The 23,451-nt window shown below is 38.1% G+C and overlaps 1 protein-coding gene across 1 annotated transcript in view; it reads left to right on the top strand.

The window, feature by feature from the left end:
* ush1c (Usher syndrome 1C) overlaps positions 1-23,451 on the top strand; it is a 180,690-nt gene that overhangs the window by 69,189 nt on the left and 88,050 nt on the right. Inside the window, exons 9-14 of the mRNA XM_048607099.1 lie at positions 1,779-1,882; positions 2,031-2,115; positions 6,763-6,822; positions 8,869-8,925; positions 15,932-16,074; positions 19,724-19,789. Of these exons, the coding sequence (XP_048463056.1) occupies positions 1,779-1,882; positions 2,031-2,115; positions 6,763-6,822; positions 8,869-8,925; positions 15,932-16,074; positions 19,724-19,789 (515 nt within the window). The remainder of the gene's footprint in view (positions 1-1,778; positions 1,883-2,030; positions 2,116-6,762; positions 6,823-8,868; positions 8,926-15,931; positions 16,075-19,723; positions 19,790-23,451) is intronic.

The following is a 23,451-nucleotide window of genomic DNA, read 5'->3' on the forward strand; positions in this document are numbered from 1 at the left end:
ATTAATAGCCTGCTTCGTGGAGTGCCATGCTTCCAGGAATTCTCGTGCTTATCTCTGCCTAGCCTGTCCCAGGATCTTGGTGTTGTCCCAGTTGAAGTCGTGGTTCTCCTTGTCCATGTGGATTGAGATGAGTGAGTATTGGTCGTGTCTTTTTGTAGCCAGTTGGTGTTCATGTACTCTTGTTGTTAGTTTCCTTCCTGTTTGTCCGATGTAGTGTTTCTCGCAGTCTCTGCAGGGGATCTTGTAGATGACATTGGTCCTGTCCATGGCGGGGAGTAGGTCTTTAGTTCAGGTGAGCACTTGTCGTAGGGTTGATGTGGGTTTGTGTGCCACTTTGATGCCCAGCGGTCGTAGAAGTCTTGTGGTGAGTTCTGACGTGTTCCTGATGTAGGGTAGTGTGATGAGTGTGTTGGGGCATGTAGAATCTTTCTGATGCTGTTCCTAGGCATCTCCTGACCCAGTTCTTTGGATATCCATTATCCTTAAACACTTGGAAGAGGTATTCCTCCTCCTCTTGGCGTAGTACCATGTTGCTGCAGTGTGTTGTTGCCCTTTTAAATAGTGTTCGCACGCAGCTTCGTTTGTGTGTGCTGGGATGGTTACTATTGACTACTATCAACAATGTCCACTTATTTAACATCTTTACTGCAGTGAAAAGAAAGTCTTGCATTTATATAACGTATCTCATGACCTCTAAGTGCTCCTAAGTGCTTTACAGCCAGTGAAGGAATTATAAAATTGATATAATCTAGGAAAATATGCAGATAGGAAAAATAGTTACCACATAATTGTGGAAACATTAGATGAGATGACAGGAAATTTGGTGAAATGATAATTTTGATAGTTTTTTGAAGATGACGACCAAAGTTTGTGAATATGAACAAAAAAGAGAGGTATGCTAGAAAATGTTTACACACAATCAACTATTGGCCAGGAGTTTTAAAGCAACATGCAGGAGGAAGAGGAGATAGCCATAAGGCATTTTATGAAAACAGGTATTTGGGTTATGTCACAATTTCAACTCATATGCAGCCCACACCTTTTAGAGAATTGACCGCTCATGTAATTTTATGAGTATATTGTTTACTTCCTTTTTAAAAAGCATTAATAACATTGTTTGGTTTTATATTGTTATAATGTTTTCAAAAATAAATTGGATTTTTACTGCAAAGCCAGCTTTCATTTTTAACACTATTTTAATTTGAAAAATGCTCATAGAAATTTTCATTATGCACTTGATACTGTAATGGTTTACTATATATCGGAGCTCAGTTCCTCATCAGTTTGATGACTTGTCTAAATACAAACAAAGAATTGAGCAAGTGGTTGTGTACAGAATGCTACTTGCAAAATGGTTTTCTGCATGCTAGTTGCCATTCTATGAGCATCAGGGAACACTGAAGTTGGCAATATAGTGTGTGTTTCAGTTAATTCTTCAGTTTCATGTTATTAATTTTTTTTCTTTACACAAGATCATAAAGATTATAAAGTTTGATAGGAATATGTGCATAGTTTTTTTTATAAAAATGAAAAATAAAATTAACAGAATAATTTAAAATACTGTCATTAATATTGTAGTATGTTAACACTGTCTCCACGTACCCTAAAACAAATACCGCAAAAAATTGAGGAATTCTAACCATGTTTAGAAACTTCTGTCGACTTCAAAAAAAATTTCTTGAACCACTGAACGCTTCTTATTTATATCAATATCACAATGGTAAATCTTGTCAAAGTCTGAAATTCATTGAAAATTCATTCCCAAACTTCTTTTGTAGGATGGAAAGATCAGTTTGGCTGGCTTGGCTTCACTGGGAAGCAAGGAAATCAAGGAAAAAAAGGTCTTTATCAGCCTAGTTGGCACAAAAGGCATGGGATGCAGGTACGTCACTCTGTCAGTTTGTCAGTCAAATATGTAATATTTTCTTATACAGATCACACTTCTCAGTTTTATCAATAATTACTGAAGGCATTTCTTGATTTACTTTGTGGATCTCTTCACTTCGTATTGTCTCTTTCCTTTACTGTAGCATTTCTAGTGGTCCAACTCAGAAACCAGGGATCTTTATCAGCAATGTGAAACCAGGATCTGTATCAGCAGAGGTTGGCCTAGAGGTAAGTGAGTCTGACAAACAGAAACAGCAACTTCTTGTTGCTTCCTTTTCTGGTGATTAGCTGCTATGCTTAATATTATTTTGGCACAGTTTGAAACAACAGAAATGCAAGCTTTTAGGGCTAAAAGTCAACCAGATCACTATCCCATTGTGAATGAAATAATATTTTTATTTTTCCTAACAAATGAGTGGGTTATGGATATGTTAGTAACCCCTGGACAGATCTGTAACAATCACTGGTGTTCAAATGACATGTTTTAGTTAAATAATTGGGTAACTATTCTATAAGGGATTTTGCTTGCAAATAAATGTTGGCTGAAAATGGACAGGATTTATATGTCTGGAATTGTATACATGCTTCAATCTATGTTGACAGCAATTTATAGACAAAGTACCTTTTGCAATGCTATATATTGCCAATATATATCAAGCTTCCAAAAAAAAGTCATGTTGAACTAGAAACATTAGTCCAGATATTCCAAAGGCCAGATAATTGTTGGAGCATCATAGAATGAAGTTGTGAGCAGGAACCAAACAGAATTCCCGACATTTCTGACATTGTGGGAATTACTTGGGAAATTGTCATTTCCAATGGAAATTCTCCTATGTCTGAAACCCTCAGATAAAGCCTGTTTAAAATCAGAGGGTTCCAACTCACAAGTTTAATAGCTAATCAGGAAACATTAGCGGATTAAACACCAACTGTAATTCCTGGTAATTAGTGAACTGCAACCCAGACTCCTTACGCTAGGTGGCTGTACATCAACAATCTACTGTTCCATAAATGTTTTATGACTTCCAGGAAATGCTATTGTCATGCATTTAAGAGTATTTTAACCTGCCACTGAATTATTGTTGTAAAATTTATACAGATTGATGTTTATTTCATCTAGACTCACAGTGGCTAATTTATCACTCAGACATTAATACACACAAATCATGCAAAGCAATTCCTAAGTGTTTAGTCATAACAAAGTACATGAAACAATAAAAAAGGACTGGCACTAGGAATTATAACCAAACAGCTTGGAAAATCTGTTGTTTGTTTTATTTCTCATTTGTATGCTTCCTTTTAACAATGTCATCAAAAAACATGACAGTTTCCATACACTCAACTCTACCACACTACCTCATTCCTCAACGCCTCCACTGTCTGCAAAACTTTTCCAACATCCAATGCAAACTATTTCATATGTTGGAAATCTGAGGGGGAAAAAGGATGAATTTTACCAGAAATTACTGAAGTGTCATTTTGAAGACTTTCATGGAAGGTTTCTCTCACAAGGCCTGGGATTTTTTCCTTTGCTGTCATCCCAAATTATCTCATTAACCCTGCACCACATTGCTTTGGTAGACCGCTTGTCCTATTCTCCTACTTGCCGTAAGCAGAAGTTCTTGCCACTGCTGGGCTATCCCATGATTCCATAATGGCACTGTCATGTTTGAAGTCCAACTGAGCATCTGGCCCAGTGTTGGCAGACGGAATTCCCCTTCACCATGCAGGTAATAGGAGGGCAACTGCAAACAAACACTTATCAAGGCACATAGCTGACACTCCATTGCATGTGAAAGTGCACGGTCTTACATTTATCGCTGTTTAAGCACCTAGCCACGCATTCTACTTGTTCTGACTCACCTCCCATCTTACATTGCTGTTTAAGCCAGTGCTATTCTTTTCACAATGCCAAGTGTAGCCCAGCATCTTTTATTTATTCAAATTGGTCCATCACACACAGGAAAACCTTCAGAGCCTTTACTTTTATTCAGTGACTGCAAGAGCAAAAATAAAGCTGCATTTGCCTCTTGGAACAGAAACTTACTGCTTGTTTTTTGAGCAGTAAGAAATTTACATCCAATAAATGATCACTGCACCCCGTTCTCAGCTACTGGGGCAGGGTCTCTGGCTTGTAGTAGCAGATACTGCTGCAATCTATCATACTGAAGGTGATGTTTTCCTTGCACACTGTCCTTATCCTCCTCCTCAGAAGACTGCTTCCACTCTGAGTTCTTCAGTCTCCATCACATTGCCTTGTTGCCTGAGGTAGTTGTGCAGAGGATAGCATTCTAGAATTATGTGGCACACCTTGTCTGGACTGTCCGTTCAGGTTCCCCTTCCTGACCAATCCAAGCACTGGAATCTCATCTTCACCAGATGTATATTCTGCGCCTGGAGGGCACTGGTTGAAGAATGAGCTGCATTGTACCTACACTCAGCCTCTGTAAGGGCTTTATATAATGGAGTGATCAGACATGGTCGCAGAAAGCAGCCCCTGTCACCCAGTAAAGCATCTTGTCCTTCAAATGAAGCAGGAATAACGTTCTAAGGGATATAGGCATCATGGCAACTCCAAAAGTTCTCGGCGCAGATTTCTAGCATGTGATACAAATAATCAGAGATGACTTGCATATTGATGGAATGAACTTCTTTTCTCTTGATTAACTCAACTGCATTATAATATGGCCCTCTCAATGTGATTTGTACATAGTCCTGTTCCTGGGTGAAGACAGTTGTGTTGGCAAAGCTTACTGCCTAGGCACTGACTCTGCCACAAGATAACAAGCTGAAGTGGTGTGATCCATCACGAATTGATCAATAACAGTCTTAATCTATTTGCAGGTTGAGGATTGAGAGATCCCACAGAGGTCCCATACAAGACATTGCAGAAGTAGGCCATTCAGCTTCTGAGTCTGTTCCATGATTCAGTGAGATCTGATAATCTTCGACTCCACTTTCCTGCCTTTTCTTCATAACTCTTGATTCCCTGACCGATAAAATATATGTCGTTCTCAGCATTGAGTATACTTAATGGCCCAGCCTCTACAGCCCTGTATGATCGAGGTTACAGATTCACTACCCTCCAAGGAATGAAATTCTACCACAGTTATGTTAATTAGCAACCCCTTGCTTTGATATTATGCCCCCTGGTTCTACACTCATCCAGTAAGGGAAACAAACTCATAGTATCTGCAATATATCTACTTCTATGTTTCATTAAGGTCTCCTCTCATTCTTCTAAATTCCAATGTGTTCAAGCTCTAAGTAGTCAACCTCTCCCATAAAACAATCCTTCCATAGCTGGAATCAACTTAATGAACCTTGTCTGGACGGCATCCAATATTCCAGTATTCCAGGTGCGGCATAACTAATGTCTTGTATACTTTTAGTAGGACTTCCCTATTTTTATACTCCATTTCCTGTGAAATAAAGATCCCCCAGTTGTTCCTTGGAAGTAATCCAGTCGTGTAAAAGTTCAGCGGGGATGTTACCTTGTTGACCAAACGGATCAGATAGCTTTCCACTCCTACATGTCATAGGTCACACTCCAGAACCTAACATTGTTCTGTGTCAGTGTCCTGGGACATTTTCAGCCTGGTTGAAATGACATTGAGGATGAAGGTTTCTGGCCCTCTTGTATCTCCTTTGCATTCTGAGGGTGCCTTCAACTATCTCCTGTTCATGTGGAGGTTGTTCAGCAGCTGCTGGTCCTGGGCTTACTAATGCATCTGTTATTCCTTAATTTCTCTGCACTGTCATTGATCGCAGTGTCAATGATAATCACATCTGCTGTGGGTAAACCCAACAGTCATGCTTTAAATGAAGCTGTGAGGGTACATAACAAATAGAACAGGCTCTTAATAATGTGAGCATACTCCTCAGAACAATGGGTCAATGCAGATTTGAGAAATAGAAAATTGTGTTTATTGGGTATAACAATGCCCTTATCTCCATTTGGTTTCAGCCCTACTGCTTGCTATGGCTTTATCAATGATCGCCTAATATTGGTGATTACTAACTCATCCATCTACCTAAGGACGTGCATCCCTACCTAATTCAAGCTGGCAGTTTCTGTTCCCTCCAGTTCTTTGCTAACTTTTCTTGCAAAAGTAGTGAGTGTGTTGCAATCTGTTTGATGTAACGTCATTGTTGAATAGCTGGCAGTGTATACAAGCTGTGAGATGTGGGTATGAGGATTACAGCAGTGCTACGCCTGTGAAGGTCTGGTGAACCATATGAATCTTGATTTATTGTAGTTGCTGTGCCACCTACGTCAGAACAAATAGATACAGATTTATTTCACATTGTGTTCCCCGTGGACTATTGAGCTTAGTCTCAGCTTGTTTTGAATCTAATATTCTTGGAGTTTAATCATGATTTGAATGTCATATTCCTGTTGAAAACCAAATTATTTAAAAAATGTAGCTTAATAAGATCTTGTGGAAAAGAATATTAAAGTGTATTGCTGCGTAGCAAGAAAAAGAAATTAGACCAGGCTGCTTATGCAAACAAATCGGTCTAACTTGTCTGTTGCTATGTTGTAACATTTGTGAAACACAAATAAATGTCTTGCAATTTGTATTAACTCCTAAATCAATCTATATGTTATAACCTTGTCATCTGTTCTTCATTGCTTGAAATCCTCTTCATACCTTGACATGTCTCAAGAGATTTGAGAATTGTTAATGCATTTGTGACTTATGAGGTTGCTGTGTAATTATGTTGTGAGTCTGATTGATTCATGCAGAGACGCTGAATGTGGAATGTCATTAGGAACATAACTCAATGAAGTGAAAAAGGACATCTTATCATGTTTGAACGTAGATTACCAAGCTACACTCATATATCACACTTTTTTTGTTTTAAATGCAGGTTGGAGATCAAATTATCGAAGTAGATGGAGTAGATTTTACAAATGTGGATCATAGAGAGGTAAAAAAAGTGCTTCAGCCTTTTCCCCAAAAACAAAGTTGTTTGTGTTTTTATCTCCATTCCCAGTAATGACAGCATTTCAGACTTGTTAAATTAATTCATAAGGGGGACAATTTTAAATTCGTCACTCTGTCAGGAAACTGATGGCATTGAATGGAAAATTTGGTTTTATATCCTGCTCAATTATACTTTCCATAAAGTTAGTGGAAATTAATATTTGGAAAGTATGAAAGCTGGCATTTCATTTGGGCTTATATGCTACCCAACCAGAGAGCTAGGCTAAAGTTATGCCCCTATATATATCCATTTTCACTAGAGAAAGATTCTATAACACCATTACAAAAGAAGCTGAATAAGTTGAGGCAAAGGACTTATTGGATTTAACATAGTGAATTTTAAAAAAAGCGTTGAGATAATAATGTTGCTTAAGATGGTTTCCACCCAAAGTATTAAATCTGTGGTGAAACTAAATATTTTCATCATCATCTATTAAAATTTTAGACTTGGGAAGGTTAGCTTTCGTTAGAAATAAAAACAAATGTTACTCCATCATTTAGGAAATGATGAAACTACATCTTTAATGAGAAACAGAAATTAATGGAATGTGTCATCAAACAATAAATTAAATTTCAATACTACACGGAATATCTATAGTTAACAGATTACACGGTTATATCAGACAAACCTTCTGCTTTTCCGTTAGACAGTGTTTGCTGATACCAAAACTGCAGGGTAACTGAGCCTGCACAGTTGGAAGCCCGCATCTCTACATCGTTGTGTCATGCGCAACTGTACATGTGCATGTGAACAGAAAAGGCGTAACATTGAAACGGGATTCAGCGGCAGGGAAGACTTCCAGAACCTATTGGGGTTATTAGCTTCTCTGCCCCTAGGGTCCTGAACTCCAACTCTTCCTCCCCCCACCCCAGGTCTCAATCTCCAAAGAAACTGCACGTCAAATAGACACATGATTTGAAATATGTCAACAAATCTCATTCACTAGTGCGTGTCTCCGTAGAGCGTACCGCATAAGCTCCCCAGTGTTAGCAAACACTGCCTTTCTTTTATTTACACAGATAACCATTGTATGTAAAATAATGGTACTTGATCCTATCATTGCAAGTAAGGAAACCCAAGAATTTATCAGCATTTTTAGGGAATTCACTGTAGAGGTTTAATATTTGCAGTACACTTCAATCAAAACATTTGAAAATTACCATCATATAGAGATATTAGATTAATTAGCATTGGTGGAACTGAAATACGACTCCAAATAAATTAAGATGTTAGGATAGGGGAATATTAGTTCAAATTAGTGAACTGCATTAGAAGAGGACACACTGATAACCAAAAGGTTTTATTTCACAAGAATTGATGAGCATGTGTAATTAATTTCTAAACCATTTCAGCAACAGTGGTTGCCTTGATGTAGAGAGTGCAGTCTTCTGAAATTGATGTATTCAAATAAACTGGTCATTCACTTGTTTATATTGATCAGACAGTATCATAAAGTCACTAGCATAATACAGATCGATGGTTCAGAGTAGGTCTCAAGTCAAATTGAAAACTACAACTCGTAACATTCACTTAACAACAACATGATATAAAAATAATAAAGAACAGCTGTACCTAAAGGAAACGTTGCCACCAGTGCAGGAAATATGCTTCCTTAGTAGGACGCAACAGAACAATGTTGTTACTCTGCCATTACAGGTAAATTCAGAACTTTAATGACAATCTGACAGAAATATGATAACCACAGAAAAACAAGGGAACCCAGCTAGAACCTCTATTTTTGAAGATGATGAGCACAAATATTTCTCATTTTTCTTCAAGCTTCAAAAATCAGATATGAATAATCAATTTCTTGGGAAGTTTCCTGCTCTATCTTCACATCTGATATGTGGCTTATATTTCAGTCACTTTTAAATATGTGAAGAAAGTGTGTGTGTGTGTTTGTGTGTATGCCAATTGAGTGTTGTCACCTTGTGACAAAAATGAGGAGGCTTGGATTGAAATTCTTCCTAAATTTCTGTCGTTTTACAGGCTGTCCAAGTGCTGAAAAGCAGTAGAAGCCTGACAATTGTTGTGCTCACTGGCGCAGTAAGTATTGAACATGTTTAAAACAACAATATGAAAACTGATGGTTTTAACAGGCTATTCGAGGATTGTATGAAAGAAACTACTGCAACTTTGTGAAAAAGTATAGATTGTTGTATACAAAGTTTCACACAGTTTTACCACAGTTTTTCAGAATTTTTAACCGGGGAGAAAGTGGTAGAACAAGTTGCAGTGGAGAATATTTGTTTAGGGAAAAAATGAAAAGAATTAAAAGTAAATAATTAATGTTATAAAAATAGGAGGCACTTAAAACTCAGTCTTTACGCCCAAGCTATATCAAGAATAAACCTCCTTCCACCAACCTTGCCTCGTCCTATGATGGTTAGAGCTTCATAATGATCCAACGCTCTGCTTTTGAGGAAATGTCTGCAAAGTTGGTTTAACATTTCAAGTGGACCTCACAGGCTGTATGCAGCCCCTCAGCCCTTTAAACCATGTTTCCCAGTCTGTAACATCCTTGGAGGCGGAGGGGACATTTTTACTTCCATGAGCAAAAGTTAGTCCTAACAAGGATCATGTTGACTAAATCAGAGGATTGAATACACTCTTTAACAATGCATTTACCCAGTAAACAATCCTGTATCCTTAAATTCACTAACTGTAAAGTGTTGTGGGGACAAGATCAAACAAAGACTGGAGTGATTGAAAGGGCATTGCTGTTGTCTTAGAAAAAGCTGCGATGTGTAATAGGTGTAGATATGTGGCCTTACCAGTGCTCCTTATATTTCCATACCACTCTGTAATGACCCACTAAAATCAGATGGTCTGCTGTTGATCTTGCAAAGAATTTGAGATACCTTCTGTTTGAATTACTTCCATTCCAAGTTTTAATAAATTAATTATCATGTTATCTACTTTTTAGATATTTTCAAATGGCTAAGTAACCTAAAATGTTTATTTTTCTTACATGCATTTTCACCTGAGTGGTATCTTGTGTTATGATTCTCCAGCTGGGAGCTTTTTTTTTTAAATGTAGCAATATAATTAATCTCCTACTTCATTACAAATAATGAGTTAAGGCCATGGGTAGTCTTCATGAGAAGCAACATTATTTAACAAGGATGATTAAACTATAATGATGCAGATGTATTTCTGTCACCATCTTAAACTCATTCACTCCACCTTCATTTTTTTACATGACTGTTATAAATTCCTATATCCACATTTATAATGGAAACTGCGTATGTGAAACTGTTGGCATTGGGCATGCATCTTTCTGCAAGTGAAATATGTTAAATGACAGATTCTTAACATATTACTGTTCAAGTTCCCACAGAGTTAACCACCATGAGCTAGAGGATACAGCCTGTTACAGTTATCTCCTGGGGATCTTGGTGCTGCTGTTATCATCTTTTGTGCAGTGAACTGCAGCCATGTAACTCAGTTCTCATGACATGATCATTGTCTCATAATGGTAAACTTGAAAATAAATCTCTACCCAGCCTTTTTTTAGATGATATAAACAATTAAATTAAATAATAAATAGAGTATATAATTGGTATTTTTGAGTGAAATTCTTTTAATATCAAATAGAATAAAACATAAAAACTTCGCTTTAAACTTGAGAAAAGATTACAAGGTAACTAATCTAATAAAATCTACATAAATATTTAAATATTATGGAATGTATTATGAACTAAAAATGTAAGATGTGAAAGGAACAGCAGTGATGCAAACTGAGGTATGAGTATAGGTATGGATTAATTCTTAAGCTGGCGACAGGGTCAGACATTGTTTAATTGGTGAAATGAAAAAGAGAGAATGACAGTGGTTAGTGAACATCAGAGATATGATTAGAAAAATTAGTAGCAGTGGAAAAGGAATTTGATAGACAGTAGAATATTAGCCCTCGGGTGGAGCAATTTGTAATTTCAGAAATCACAAAAAATATGAATGGTAAGGTCAGGAAGGCAATATAATCTATTTTATTGTGACCTCTAATGTCTATCGTGTGTAGGTGTGGATCTGATGTTCATTTCAATGGTACAATTGATATCTGATAGTAACAAAAAATAGGCTTCCTCTAACTCAACATTTTCATCTGGTGGTGCAAGGTTTTGGAATCTTATTAATAGCAAGCCAAGTTTGAGAGTTTGTGAATAAAATGAAAGACCCATGAGTGAGTTGGGAACATTCTGAAAGGCAAGTGCCAATTGCTTCCACATGCTTAAATGCTACAATAAGTTCCAGTATTTTTAACTGTGCTTTAATATGCACTGGTTCATCATGGAGACAAACCCATTAAATTGACCAGCGTTTTGTTATTGTCCACGTGCACTACAGTACTTTTCCAATGTAGGAAGTACCATAATCCAGTGAAAAATGTTACAAAATGTCATGTCACCATGTGCTGTCATCATTTCTACTGTGACTTAAATTGGTTGCTACAAATGAAACTGCTTTTGAAACTTGAAAAAAGTACACATTTGCAAAAGTTCTATGCTTGAAAGGAAATATCTAACCACCTGCTCCCATCTATTGATCGACAGGCCCTCTGCTTTGAAATTTACATGAACACCTTGTGTTCTTTCCTTCTTTGAAAATGCTTTATTTTGGAGTGCTGTAATATTATGAAAATAGTGCACCTGCACTCCTCCTGCACTGGTTCACAAGTTGCACTGCAAACCCAAAACCTGCAGGAAAAGACAAAAATCCCACACAATTCTGCACAAGAGTCAGGAGGGCAGTCTGTGAGTCACAAAATGGCCCAGCTCTCCAGGCACACTTCGAAGACAAGATCCAGAGAAGGAAGGGATATGCCAAGCATGTGGCAAAGTGGAATTGAGATAGCCATGATCATGTTTATTTTGGTAGTTCAAACTTGAAGGACTTCTATTTCTTATGATCTTGAGTTTTGCAACAAATCCATTGCACATAATATTATTATTGCCAATCCAAGTTTTGCTGTTTTAGTAAATATCTCAAAGTAATTTATCCACTTTATAAAATGGTACCTTTAACATACTTCTGTGTTGTATGTTGCTGTAATGTAGATCCAGGCTTGGCAGCAAAGTAAAAAGAATAAATGTATTGTATTACATTTTTAAATATATTTTAAAAATTCAAAAGCAATGTGGTTCACTTCTCAAATATCTGTCAACCTGGTTGTGATTTACAAGTATGGGAGGGCTGGAGCAGAAAGAGAGGGAATTTCAGACTCTCAGCTACCAAGCATCTCCATTGCAGTGAGTCCTGTCCAGAAATAGTAACAAGATGACAGCAAGTCGGACAGGAACATCAGTAGAATGCCAGCAGCCTTGGCAGGCAAAGTGAGCAAACCTGAGAATGGTGAAGAAGGCAGTAAGAGAACTCTAAAATAAAGAAAGGGATTTTTGGACAGAATCAAAATTTAATACAAAGAAGCATGAAATATTCTCTCCAAAATGTGAGACAATATAAATAAGCTGGTACAGTTTGTGGAGCAGAGATACCTAACAGTCCACAAACACAATCTTTGATGTCTGGTCAAGTTAGCAAGTTAAAAAGCACACGGGACCTTAAAGATGATAAATAGAAACGTAGAGTATGGAAACGAGGACATTATGTTAAACCTTTAAAACTCACTAGTCAGGAATATTGTGTCCAATTCCAGGTACCACACTTCAGGAAAAATGTAATTAAAAAAGAAACTTGGGCTAATCAGCACCCTCTTCTCATACCATACAAGTTGGTGTCCTTTTCTTTTTCAAGTCTGTTTTCTGTATAGTGATGGGTGTAAATCAAAAACCTTTAACCTCTCATTTCTGATTAGCAGTGTTTAAGTTCTAGACTTCAGTTATATGGAGACACTAAAGAATCTGGGATTGTTTTCAGTAGAGCAGAGAAAATAGTGTTTAAAATTTTGAAAGGTTTTCACAGATTAGATAGAGAGAAACTGTTTTTAGCGGCAGAAAGCTTGGTAACTATGCACACATTTGAAAAAATTAGTAACAAGCCATATAGAGATAAAGAATGATGTTTAGCAAGTTATGATTTGAAATCACCTACCTGAAAACGTGAGAAAAGCAGACAGAATATTGTACTGACGTTTAAATAGGAATTGGATAGATACCTAAAGAAGAAAAATCATGCAGGAATACAAGGATAGAACAGCAAAGTTGAGCTAATTGAATGATCTTTGCAAGAAGTTCTGTTGCTTCCTTCTGTTCTACCACATTTTTTCGGAAGTAATGTAGTTGAGAAGGCTGCTGTATTTTTGTGTACATAATTATCTGATAATTAGAAAGACCACCTAATCTCTCAAAACTAAATCCTATTAAAGTACCAAATGCAAAGCAGGAATTATGAAACATGAAAATCAGACCTGTGGTGCCACAGGAAGCAAGCATTATGGCAGCCAGATGTCTTTGAGGCAGTACACACTGTGCTGCCAGTGGCTTCCATTGCTCACTGTGCAGTGTACTATGTGTGGAAGGTGAATTGCAAAGTCATCTGCTTTGAATGCAAGAAGCATCTGACATGATGCTATCAATGTTTTATTAGAGGGTAACAGTTTGAAAGGCTTAATTCTGAGGAGTGCCTTAAACACTACCCACTGCAACGATGTCATTCTGACTCAGTAATATTATTCAGATGACTGACTGAATGAATGAATGATTTATTGTCACATGTATTTTACAATAAAGCTTTCATTTGTTGCCATAATCCAGCACTGTTTTGATGTTTAAAAATAAGAGAAAATTAAAAGGTATAGATTACAGAGAAGTCCAGCTGCTTATGAATTCAGAGTCAGCCCAGAACCACTACGACCTCACCAGACCCAGCTAACATCAAAGTCACTGGTTGTCAGGCACCACCTTTCAAACCTGGCTGCTCCTTATTGTCTCTGTAATAGTCTACATTATCAATCTAACTTGCATCCTAGTTGCTATCCTGCAAAATAAACATTTTGTTTAAGACACAAAATTTTTTGGTTAGACTATTACGTGTTTTCCTTTAGCATTCTAGACCAATCAGGCCCTCTGATTCCTGCCAGGAAGGAGAATGGTAGCAGCAAGCCTACTGGGCAGCTCATACAACGTAAGGAGCAATGCTGAGGATTCAACTTAGAACAATCATGTCATCATTCAGTCCTGTAGGCGGATATGACTTGCAAATTCCAAATTTAAACCATATCAATCCATTGAATAAATTCACTTTTCACTACTAAAGACACTGTGCCCAGTTGGCAAGAGGGGCCCAGCACTAATTTTATTTGGAGAGCCAGGAAACCAAATGACAGAAGAGATGATTTAGATTAATATTCGGACTTTGGGAGTACTGTAAAGTATTTTTGCAGGAGTGCAACCAGACCAGGATGCATATGTGAGCTCCCCAGATGGCAAGGTCACAGACTAATTCCACTACTTATGACACAGATCAGGACTTGAATGGGATACAGGCAAGTACTGGTGGGAGTGCAGACTGAGATGTTAGCTGCAACACCTGGTCTGGCCTTTGACTCACCACATGCTGATTCCAGCTCTGAGCTTTTTGCAGTGCTAGTGTTTGCAAATTTCTGATCAAGTTTTGAGACCTCTTCTTTAATGCTGGGCTGTTGCTCTCTCCTCTTCCTCCTGGTGCTTTTGTGGTCAAGAAGGCAGTTTCTGGGCATCTGAAAACCACAAGGGAAAGATTGGGTGGAAAAATGCAGTGGGACAAGAGGTCCTTGGTCAACGCATCAGCAACACGGTCATCGTGCTAGACGACAGAATAAAGATTAAATGGAAGTGAAGATCAGGGGCACAAGGCGGTAATATACTGACAATGTTCTCAAAAATGCTGGATACCAAAGCCATTATGGGCTCTATAATGTGCCATCTCTTCTATATTTCAAGAACTGCAGGAGCTGTTGTTGCCCACCAGTTCTGCTCTGCTTCCCTCAATTATGTGCCACGTTTTCTAACAATAGCCAGGGAAGTATCTGTGTGCACTGGTTAAGTGATATGACTGCCATGGTTGAATAGTTGGAGGAATTCTGACCAGCGAGAAGTGGTATGAGCATTGATAAGTGTGTGAGGGTGAGGAATATCTTGCTGTTAAGTCCTCAGTGTTACCTACTGCTAATGGATGAGTGAAGGCGCTGCAATGCATTTAGCAGCATGACAGCTAGAGAATGGTGGGTAGAAGATGTCGTGTGGCGATACATTTGCTGACCTTGACCGCTTGGTCTTCATTTTAGTTTTGTTTTGTCACAGCTTCCAGATTCTCAGGCAACCACCTAGGAATTTACTTAACCTTTTACCCTCATCTGAGTTGATCCTTGAGGGCCACCTACCCCATGTTTACAATGAAATTAATTGTAATCAGCTATCTTTAATAATTGAGTGCAGCTTTCCTTACATTGCCTTTAAGAATAGCATGTTGTTGCTATGACCACATGCTGTTGCAATCTCTGCTGAGTTCTACAATGACCAGCAGAAAGGGAGACACAGCTCGATGGTACAATCGGGTAAATGAGGAAGTAACATCAAACTCATGTTCTATCTTCACATCAGTAGACACAATAGGTTGCTCATTACAACCCCTCATTCAAATAAAAACATCAGGATTTTTGTGGTGCAGAGTAAGGTCGCTCCCTTTGGGCCAGGAGATCCCGGTTCAAGTCCCACTTGCATCAGATGTGTGTTGTTACATTTCTGACCAAGTTGATTAAAACTTTCTAAAGAAAACATACAGAGCAATTTTTAGCCCATCTGTTTGGAACAAGTTTGATTTGCTTTGCATTTCTATTGTTACTATTGTTTACTTGAATAAGTGCATCTGTGGGGGAAGGATTAAAAATAGCCATAGAGGTGTAGTAGTCTGTCTCTTCTGAAGTCAAGTTTACATCCATTTGGTTATTGTTCTGGAGGTAAGCACAATGAGTGGAACGATCTCAGAATTTATTTAGGTTCGAACAAAGATATGGGCAGAAAAGCCATATGTAAAAGTGAAGGCCTTTCTGGTTTTTCAGGAAGTGAATGCATGTATCATCAGTATCTTTGTTGTTCTTGTACTTTCAATTCAGGGGAAAGAGCTATTCCAGACAGAACAAGAACGAATGAATGAACATTATCGACGTGAGCAAGAGCGTCAGGAATTGATGCATCAGAAAAAGATAGCATTGGAAACCAATAAGATTGTGAAAGAACAACAAGAGAAGGAGAGGCTGTGAGTGGTACTTTTTTCACATTTTATTTTCTAGCGTATGACGAAACCAAAGTCAGGTTATACCTTTTACAAACTGGCCACAGTTAGGCATCAGCCCCCGGGGATATGCCTTGCTGAAAGAACTGTTTAAAAATCTGAATAAGATAATGTCAACATTTATCTTATAATTAGTCACTTTTTCCTTTAAGGTCTGTCATAAAAGTAATTCAGCTTCTAATAATATTGAGAGATTCTAACATCTTGACTGACTGCCAACTGAACTAAGACGGATTATTTAAAGTGACTGATCACTTATATTTCCTTTTACATGTAAGCGGTTCTGTTAAGTAATTATTTGCTATTAAAATAGATAACTCCATTCTTTATTAATGGAGCTATTAATGGCCTTGATTATTTATATTGTCATGGAGAAAATAAAGAGAAAATAATAAAATGTCAAATAACTTTAAAACCTCAGAAAGTCCTATATTACTACAGCCAATTAGGTACCTACGTATGTCATTCAATGTTGCTCCACATGCCCTGCACCACAATAATGACTAGATAATCCTTTTCAATGATGTTGATTGAAGGATAAATACTGGCCAGAATATAAGGAGGTTTTCTTTTCTTTTTGGCAATTAAACTCAATAGTATATTTTACATCCTTTTGAGAGGGCAAATGTCATCTCAGTTTTTTATCCCAGAAACAACTCCTGCAAAATTCAAGTACAACTCCCATCTGTGCACATTGAGTTTTACAGCATTATGTTTTAAGCCTGAGTCTTCACTCCTGGTTCACGAGCGCAGAGTCTGCATGTATCCCTGCTCCGCAAATTCAACAAGAGAAAACATAGCCCAAAAAATTGCATTTTAATTCCAGGCTTGTCTGGGAGTCAGACTGAATGACCCCAGATCAAATATTGTGACAGTAGATATGGAGGTGGACTGCATGGAAGGCCTTGATGCATAGACACAGTGTTGCAGTTACGGAAAAATGACTAATACAGAAGGAAGCCCTCCAGCACACACCGCTCACATACCTCAATCCTCTTGTCCCATCCATATCAACCTATACGATCCCTTGACCCCCACCCATTCCTATTGCTCTTCATTCCTCCATTCCAACTTATATATGTCTACCCCATGGCCACCTATTGCCTGTATGGCAATCCTTGGCTGCTGACACCCATCCCTTTGGCACCTTATCACTCCTAAGAACTTAATCTCATTTGAAAATGAATGTTTCTATTTTATATCCACATAGACCTGTCAAGCAAACTGTTCACTTGACAGGCATTGCATAAAAATAGTTTTGAAGCCCAACACAGCTAAATCCATTGACATCTTTGACAGTTTCTATGGGTTTTGACAGTTCTTGGACACCTTGATCATTCGTGCACAGCTTTGACATTTCGACCTTATGTCCTCAAAAGGGTACTGCAGCTATCCAATTAATCCACAATGAAGAGAATTATTCCTACCAGGTCTAGACCACACACTTTGGGTTTCAGACAATTACCTCATCAAAATTGCCTGCATTGAGACAGCTACTGGTTTGCAAGGGCATATGCTCACAGGATCCAAGGATGTGCAATTTGGAATCTGCTGTTGTTCACCCTTACTAACCCCCTCCCTGCAAAAATGGCAGAGGCTGGGTTTGAGGCTGAGATTCTCAAAATTAGACTTCTACCAGCATCTTCGCAAAGATTGGCAGTCTCTCCATCTGTGTGAAAATTTAGGGCACTCGCCTCAGGATTGGAAGTTAATCCCATAACCTGTTTATTTAGAGGTGTGAGTGCTCCTTTCTCTTAAATTTTAAATTTTAACCAGTTCATTGCCTTATTTAATGTGATATCAAGAGTTCAGGCAAACTGGGTGAAATACAATTCCAAACTCAGATTAAGTTGCAACAGTGGTGTTTTAATGCTGCATGCATAAATCTATATTCAGGAATGTTAGAAATCACTAATTCATAAAGCCTTCAGAACATTATTCCCTTATGTACTATGATAACTTGAACTTAAAATAGTAGAGTCTATGTAATACTATAGAATAAAATGTAAAATAATTCTTAATGATCCAAATAAGGACAGTTATTTTATTGTTACTGCACACAGAACCTGGGTAGTTGTTAGTAGTATGTTAAATTCATGAAATAATCATACGTAATTTAGTTAATTAGTTATATAGAACAGATCATATAGATTTTAGGTTTTTATTAATGTTGCAATTCTGAATCCCTTGGCAAATCAGACATGAAAAAGATCATGTGGTTTTGTTTGTCACCTTGGAAAGATCAATTCTAATTTTGTTTTTAGAATCGCCATCTGTTTATGTGTTAAATTAAAGTGATATCTTTTGAATGTAGGCATGGAATTAGGTGCTGAAGCATCACATTTCCAACTTCGTACCAATGTAGGTTGTTGATCAATTCATCAGTTTTTTCTCATTGCATTTTTCTGTTTCACTCCAACTAGATTCTGCAAATAATATTGCATAAATTAAACTCATTATTAAGGACAAAGTTGTTACGTCTGTCCTTTGTTCCATTTAAATTTTAATATTCCCTCTGAAAGCTGCTGCAATGTCCCCTGATTGAGTTGAAATCTTATTTGCAAAATGCAGGAGTTAGCCAAGGTTGGAGCCATATTTTGTTGTTAGATTAAACTTGAATTAATTTTGTAAACATTTAGCCTAATTAATTAGTGTTCTTTCCTATCCAGTTTCAATTTTTACCTTGTTCAATAAATAAAAACAAAGTGCCTGTTAAGTTGAATCATTGGGTAGGTAGCATGCTGTAACCTTTACCCTGCTGAATATTTCCATGTGATTTAGTATGATATTAGTTGTCACTTTATGTTGATGCTATTGCTCCAACAGTCAGTGCCGCTGTGCCCAAGAAATCAGGATTAATTTTACAAATGATGTTGGATACTCGATCTCAATTGCATCTTCGCATAGAGATCAAGGTAGACATTGTACATCCTGTTATGTTGAAGGGAACATCAAATGGAGTATTAGATCTTTAGCAGTCTGTATAACTCTATTTTGCAAATGGCTTGTGCCTGAGAGGGAGGAAGTGGGGAAAAAGAGGAAATACTTAGAGTATGTATCCTCAAAAGAAGTACGTTGAGAAAGTGTAAATTAACTGAGAAGCTGAGACCAGGACTGAATGAAAATTTCTTTAATCTTTCTTTTAAATATAAAAGAAAATTTGGAAGATTCTGTGGCCAATGAACCTGGAATGATATCATGACTGATTTTCTGTTACCAACTTAGTGGTTTGGACAGCTCACTAGCTCAGTGGTTAGCACTGCTGTCTCTGGACACCAAGGCCCCGGGTTTGTTTCCAGCCTTGCACATTCTATTCATGTTTGTAAGGGTTTCCTAAGGATGTTCCAGTTTCCTCCCACAGTCCAAAGATATGCAGGTTGGGTGGATTGGTCATGCTAAATTGTCCCATAGTGTCCAGGGATGTTCAGGCTAAATGTGTTAACCATGGTAAAACCTCCATGTGGGGTTACAGGGATGAGGTGGATCTGGGTAGGATGCTCTTCAGAGAGTTGGTGCAGACTTATTAAGAGAATGGTTTCTATCTGCACTGTAGAGATTATATGATTCTATGAAAATAGAGTTGTATTTATAAACCAATGTTTCATGTTTTTAGAAGGAAATTAGAGATTTCACAGAAAACCGCTGAAGAGCAAGAGAGATATCGCAAGGAAATTGAACAGTAAGTGTTTTGTTTAAGTATTGGGCCATTTTGCTTTATAATAATTTGCAGTCAGCTAGTTTTGAAAATGTAACTTGTGACCTTTTAATTGTTGAACAGACTATAGGTAGGTAAAAACCATTGTAAGGAATTGCAAACCTTGAATAAACTTGACTAATTTGGATGCTCAAACTAATGCCTGGATTTTCCAGACTGATTTTGTATTCCTGTATGATACTGGTCAAGTTTGGTCTTTAGAAGTAATATTTCACTTCTTTCCCTCTTTTCTGTAAACATTTTCCTCTTGTTTCCTGAACACATTGATTTCTTAGTGAAATACAGTTCCACATAACTAGGATGCTTTCCAATGTCTTCCTCAAGAAACCATTCTTCGTTTTGGTATCTAGACAGTTAATGTTAGCAGGCAATGATCCACAAAGAATACTATAACAGAATCGAGTACCCTCATCCAAATATGTGTACTTTCAGTGAGATTCTGTGGCTAATAAACCAGGAATGTTAGCATTACTCATTTTCCCTTACTGACCTAGGGGTTCTGCGATTAAGTGCAGCATCTCAAACCACCAATCCGACTGTAATCAGCACAGATGGTAGATTGAGATGGAGTCTTTCTTGATCTGTATGACCCAGTTACTCACTGCCTTAATTAGTTGAGACATTTGGAAATCTTGTGACAACAATTTGTCTGTCATCTGTTTTAGACGCAAGCGTTGTGATTTGCACGCTGCCTGAAGCAATGTCAGTTTTAGAAATTAGGGTAAAATTTTAGGGTGAAACAGAACAACTAAACAGTAGCTTGAAACCTGATGACGCTCGTTAGACTTTGTGCTAAAATGCTGGGTTCTTGAGGCCCTTGTGGTTCAGTGGTAGCGTTCCTCCCTCTGAACCACGAGTCCCAGGTTCAAGTCCCACCTGCTCCAGACGAGTGTCATAATATTTCTGAACAGATTGGTTTTTAAAAGAAGAGCGGAGTTCTGCCTGCAGTGGCAATTGGCTTCATGACAAGGAAAGGATCCTGAAGTGAAAGGAATAAACTGGTGCTTATGTTTTTAAATCTTTGAACATTTTTTGCTGGCTAATTCAACATATGGATATTGGTCTGTTAAATAAGCAGTTCCATTGGAGATGAACAATCTAAAGCTCCTTTAATAATTAAATAAATCAAGAATTAAAATGATAATCCTGCCCCACCTCGTTGCTGTGTTTGTAGAATAGGGCCAGAGAGTTTTCTTCAATGATGGATTCCTTCTCTCACTACTAGCTGTAGGAAAATGAGTTTGCAATACCCTTGTAACTCATTATAGAGTCACAGAGTCATGCAGTACGGAAACAGACATTTCGTTCCAACTCGTCCACACCGACCAAGTTTCCCCAAACTAAACTGATTCCACTTGCCTGTGTTTGGTCCATATCCCTCTAAACCTTTCCCATCCAAGTGTCTTTTAGATGTTGTAACAGCACCTACAGCTATCACTTTTTCGGGCAGTTCATTCCACATATGAACCACCCTCTGTGTGAAAAAGTTGCCCCTCAGGCCCCTTTTAAACCTTTCTTCGCTCACCTTGAAAATATGCCCCCTAAGTTTGAGCAGCCTAGCTTTGAATAGCCTACCCTAGGGAAAAGACTTTTGCTGGTCTGTTTATGGATCAATGCCTGATGAGTTAAAACAGCTTGCAGCTGAACAGGTGCATTATAGAACAGCTCTTTGCCAAAGCTGAGAAACTGAAGGAATGTGTGAAAGTTAATCATCCATATCTTGGGACTTGGGAACTGTAGGTCTGGTCAATGTGTTTATAGTAATAGTGATTTGAAGAACTTACCTTAACAATATATCCATGGCAACAGAAAGATTATAAGAGATTGAGAGAAACTAAATACATTTTGCTGGTTCTATAATTTTGATATTTTTGTGACTTCTGATGCATTATTGTTTAGTAGGAGTATGCAGGGAAAGTAAAAATCAAACTAGAATTGTTAGAAGAATTTTGATCAAACTTAAATGGTTAAAAGGAGTTTTTATTTTGTCTGCGTACTGATTTCTGAAGTATGACGTGCCTGAGTATGTGTGTCAATTTATGTAATGGGAGGTTATCATAACTCTGATTCTGTATTCTTATAACTAATATCTGACAAATTGAAGAATAAATTGGTACAAACATCGGCTGTCTGCAGTTAGCAGGCAGCCAATTGGTTTTGTGTTGAAAGCACATTATTCAGTCACTCTATTCTGATGGGGAAGTATAAAACTATGGAGGAACTTGAAACCAAGAATGTGAATTTTAAAATCAAGGCACCGCCAGACTGGGAACTATTTTTTAACAAGTGCATTCATTGGGTGTGGGCGTCACTGGCTGGACCAACATTTATTGCCCTGCCCTAGTCGCCCTCAAGAAGGAGGCCAGAAGCTGCTGCTTTGATTTGCAGCAGTCCATCTGCTTTAGCAATACCCATGATGCTATTAAGGAGGTAGTTCCAGGATTTTGACCCAGTGACACTGGAGGAAATGCAAGATATTTCAAAGTCAGGGTGGTAAGTGACTTTGAGGAATTTGGTGGGATTCCCATGTATGCGCTGCCTTTGTCCTTCTAGATGGTAGTGGCCATGATATTGAAGGTGATGTCCAAAGAGCCTTGGTGAATTTCTGCAGTGCATCTTGTAGATAGTGCACTCTGCTTCTCCTGAGGGGTGGTGGGAGTGAACATTTATAGATGTGGTGCCAGTCCATTTGAATGCTTTATTTTGAATCGTGTCCTGCATTTATCCAGGCAAGTGGTCAGTATTCCATCACACTCCTGAGTTGAGCAACATAGGTGGTGGATTGTCTTTGAGGGGTCAGGAGATGAGTTACCCACTGCAGGAATCCTAGTCTTTAGCCTGCTTTTGTAACCATAGTTACTCGTATGGCTAGTCCAGTTCAGATTCTGTCAGTGGTATTGATATTGATATTAATAGTGGAGGGTTCAGTGTCGGTAATGATATTGAGTGTCAAGGGGTGATGGGTAAAATCTCTCCTGGTGGGGGTGGTCGTTGCTTAACACTACTGTGGCGCAAATGTTTCTGCCACTTGTCAGCCCAAACCTGGTTTTTGTCCAGGTCTTGCTGCATTTGGATGTGGATTGCTTCAGCATCTGAGGAGTTGCAAATGGTGCTGAGCATTGTGCAATCATCAGCAAACATCCCTACTTCCAACTCTTATGATGGAGTGAAGGTCATTGATGAAGCAGCTGAAGATAGCTGGGCCTAGAATTTCTGCAGAGGTGTCCTGAAGCCGAGATGACTGAACTCCAATAATCATAAGCGTTTTCCCATGTGCCAGGTATGACTCTAACCAGTGGAGAGATTTCGTCCTGATTCCCATTGATTCCAGTTTTGCTAGGACTCTCAAATATCACACTTGGTCAAATACAGTCAAGAACAATCACTTTCCCCTTGCCTCTGGAATTCATTTCTTTTGTCGATGTTTGAACTGAGTTGCAATGAAGTTAGGAGCTGAGTAGACCTGGCAAAAGACAAACTGTGTGTTACTGAACAAGTGTTATTGCGAAGTAAGTGCTATTCAATAGCTCTGTTGATGAGCACTTACACCACCTTACTGATGATTGAGAATAGAATGATAGACAGTAATTGGCTGTGTTGGATTTGTCCTGCTTTTTGAGTATAGG

The sequence above is a fragment of the Rhincodon typus genome, chromosome 17 (genome assembly GCF_021869965.1).
Source record: "Rhincodon typus isolate 14 chromosome 17, sRhiTyp1.1, whole genome shotgun sequence".
NCBI lineage: Eukaryota > Metazoa > Chordata > Chondrichthyes > Orectolobiformes > Rhincodontidae > Rhincodon > Rhincodon typus.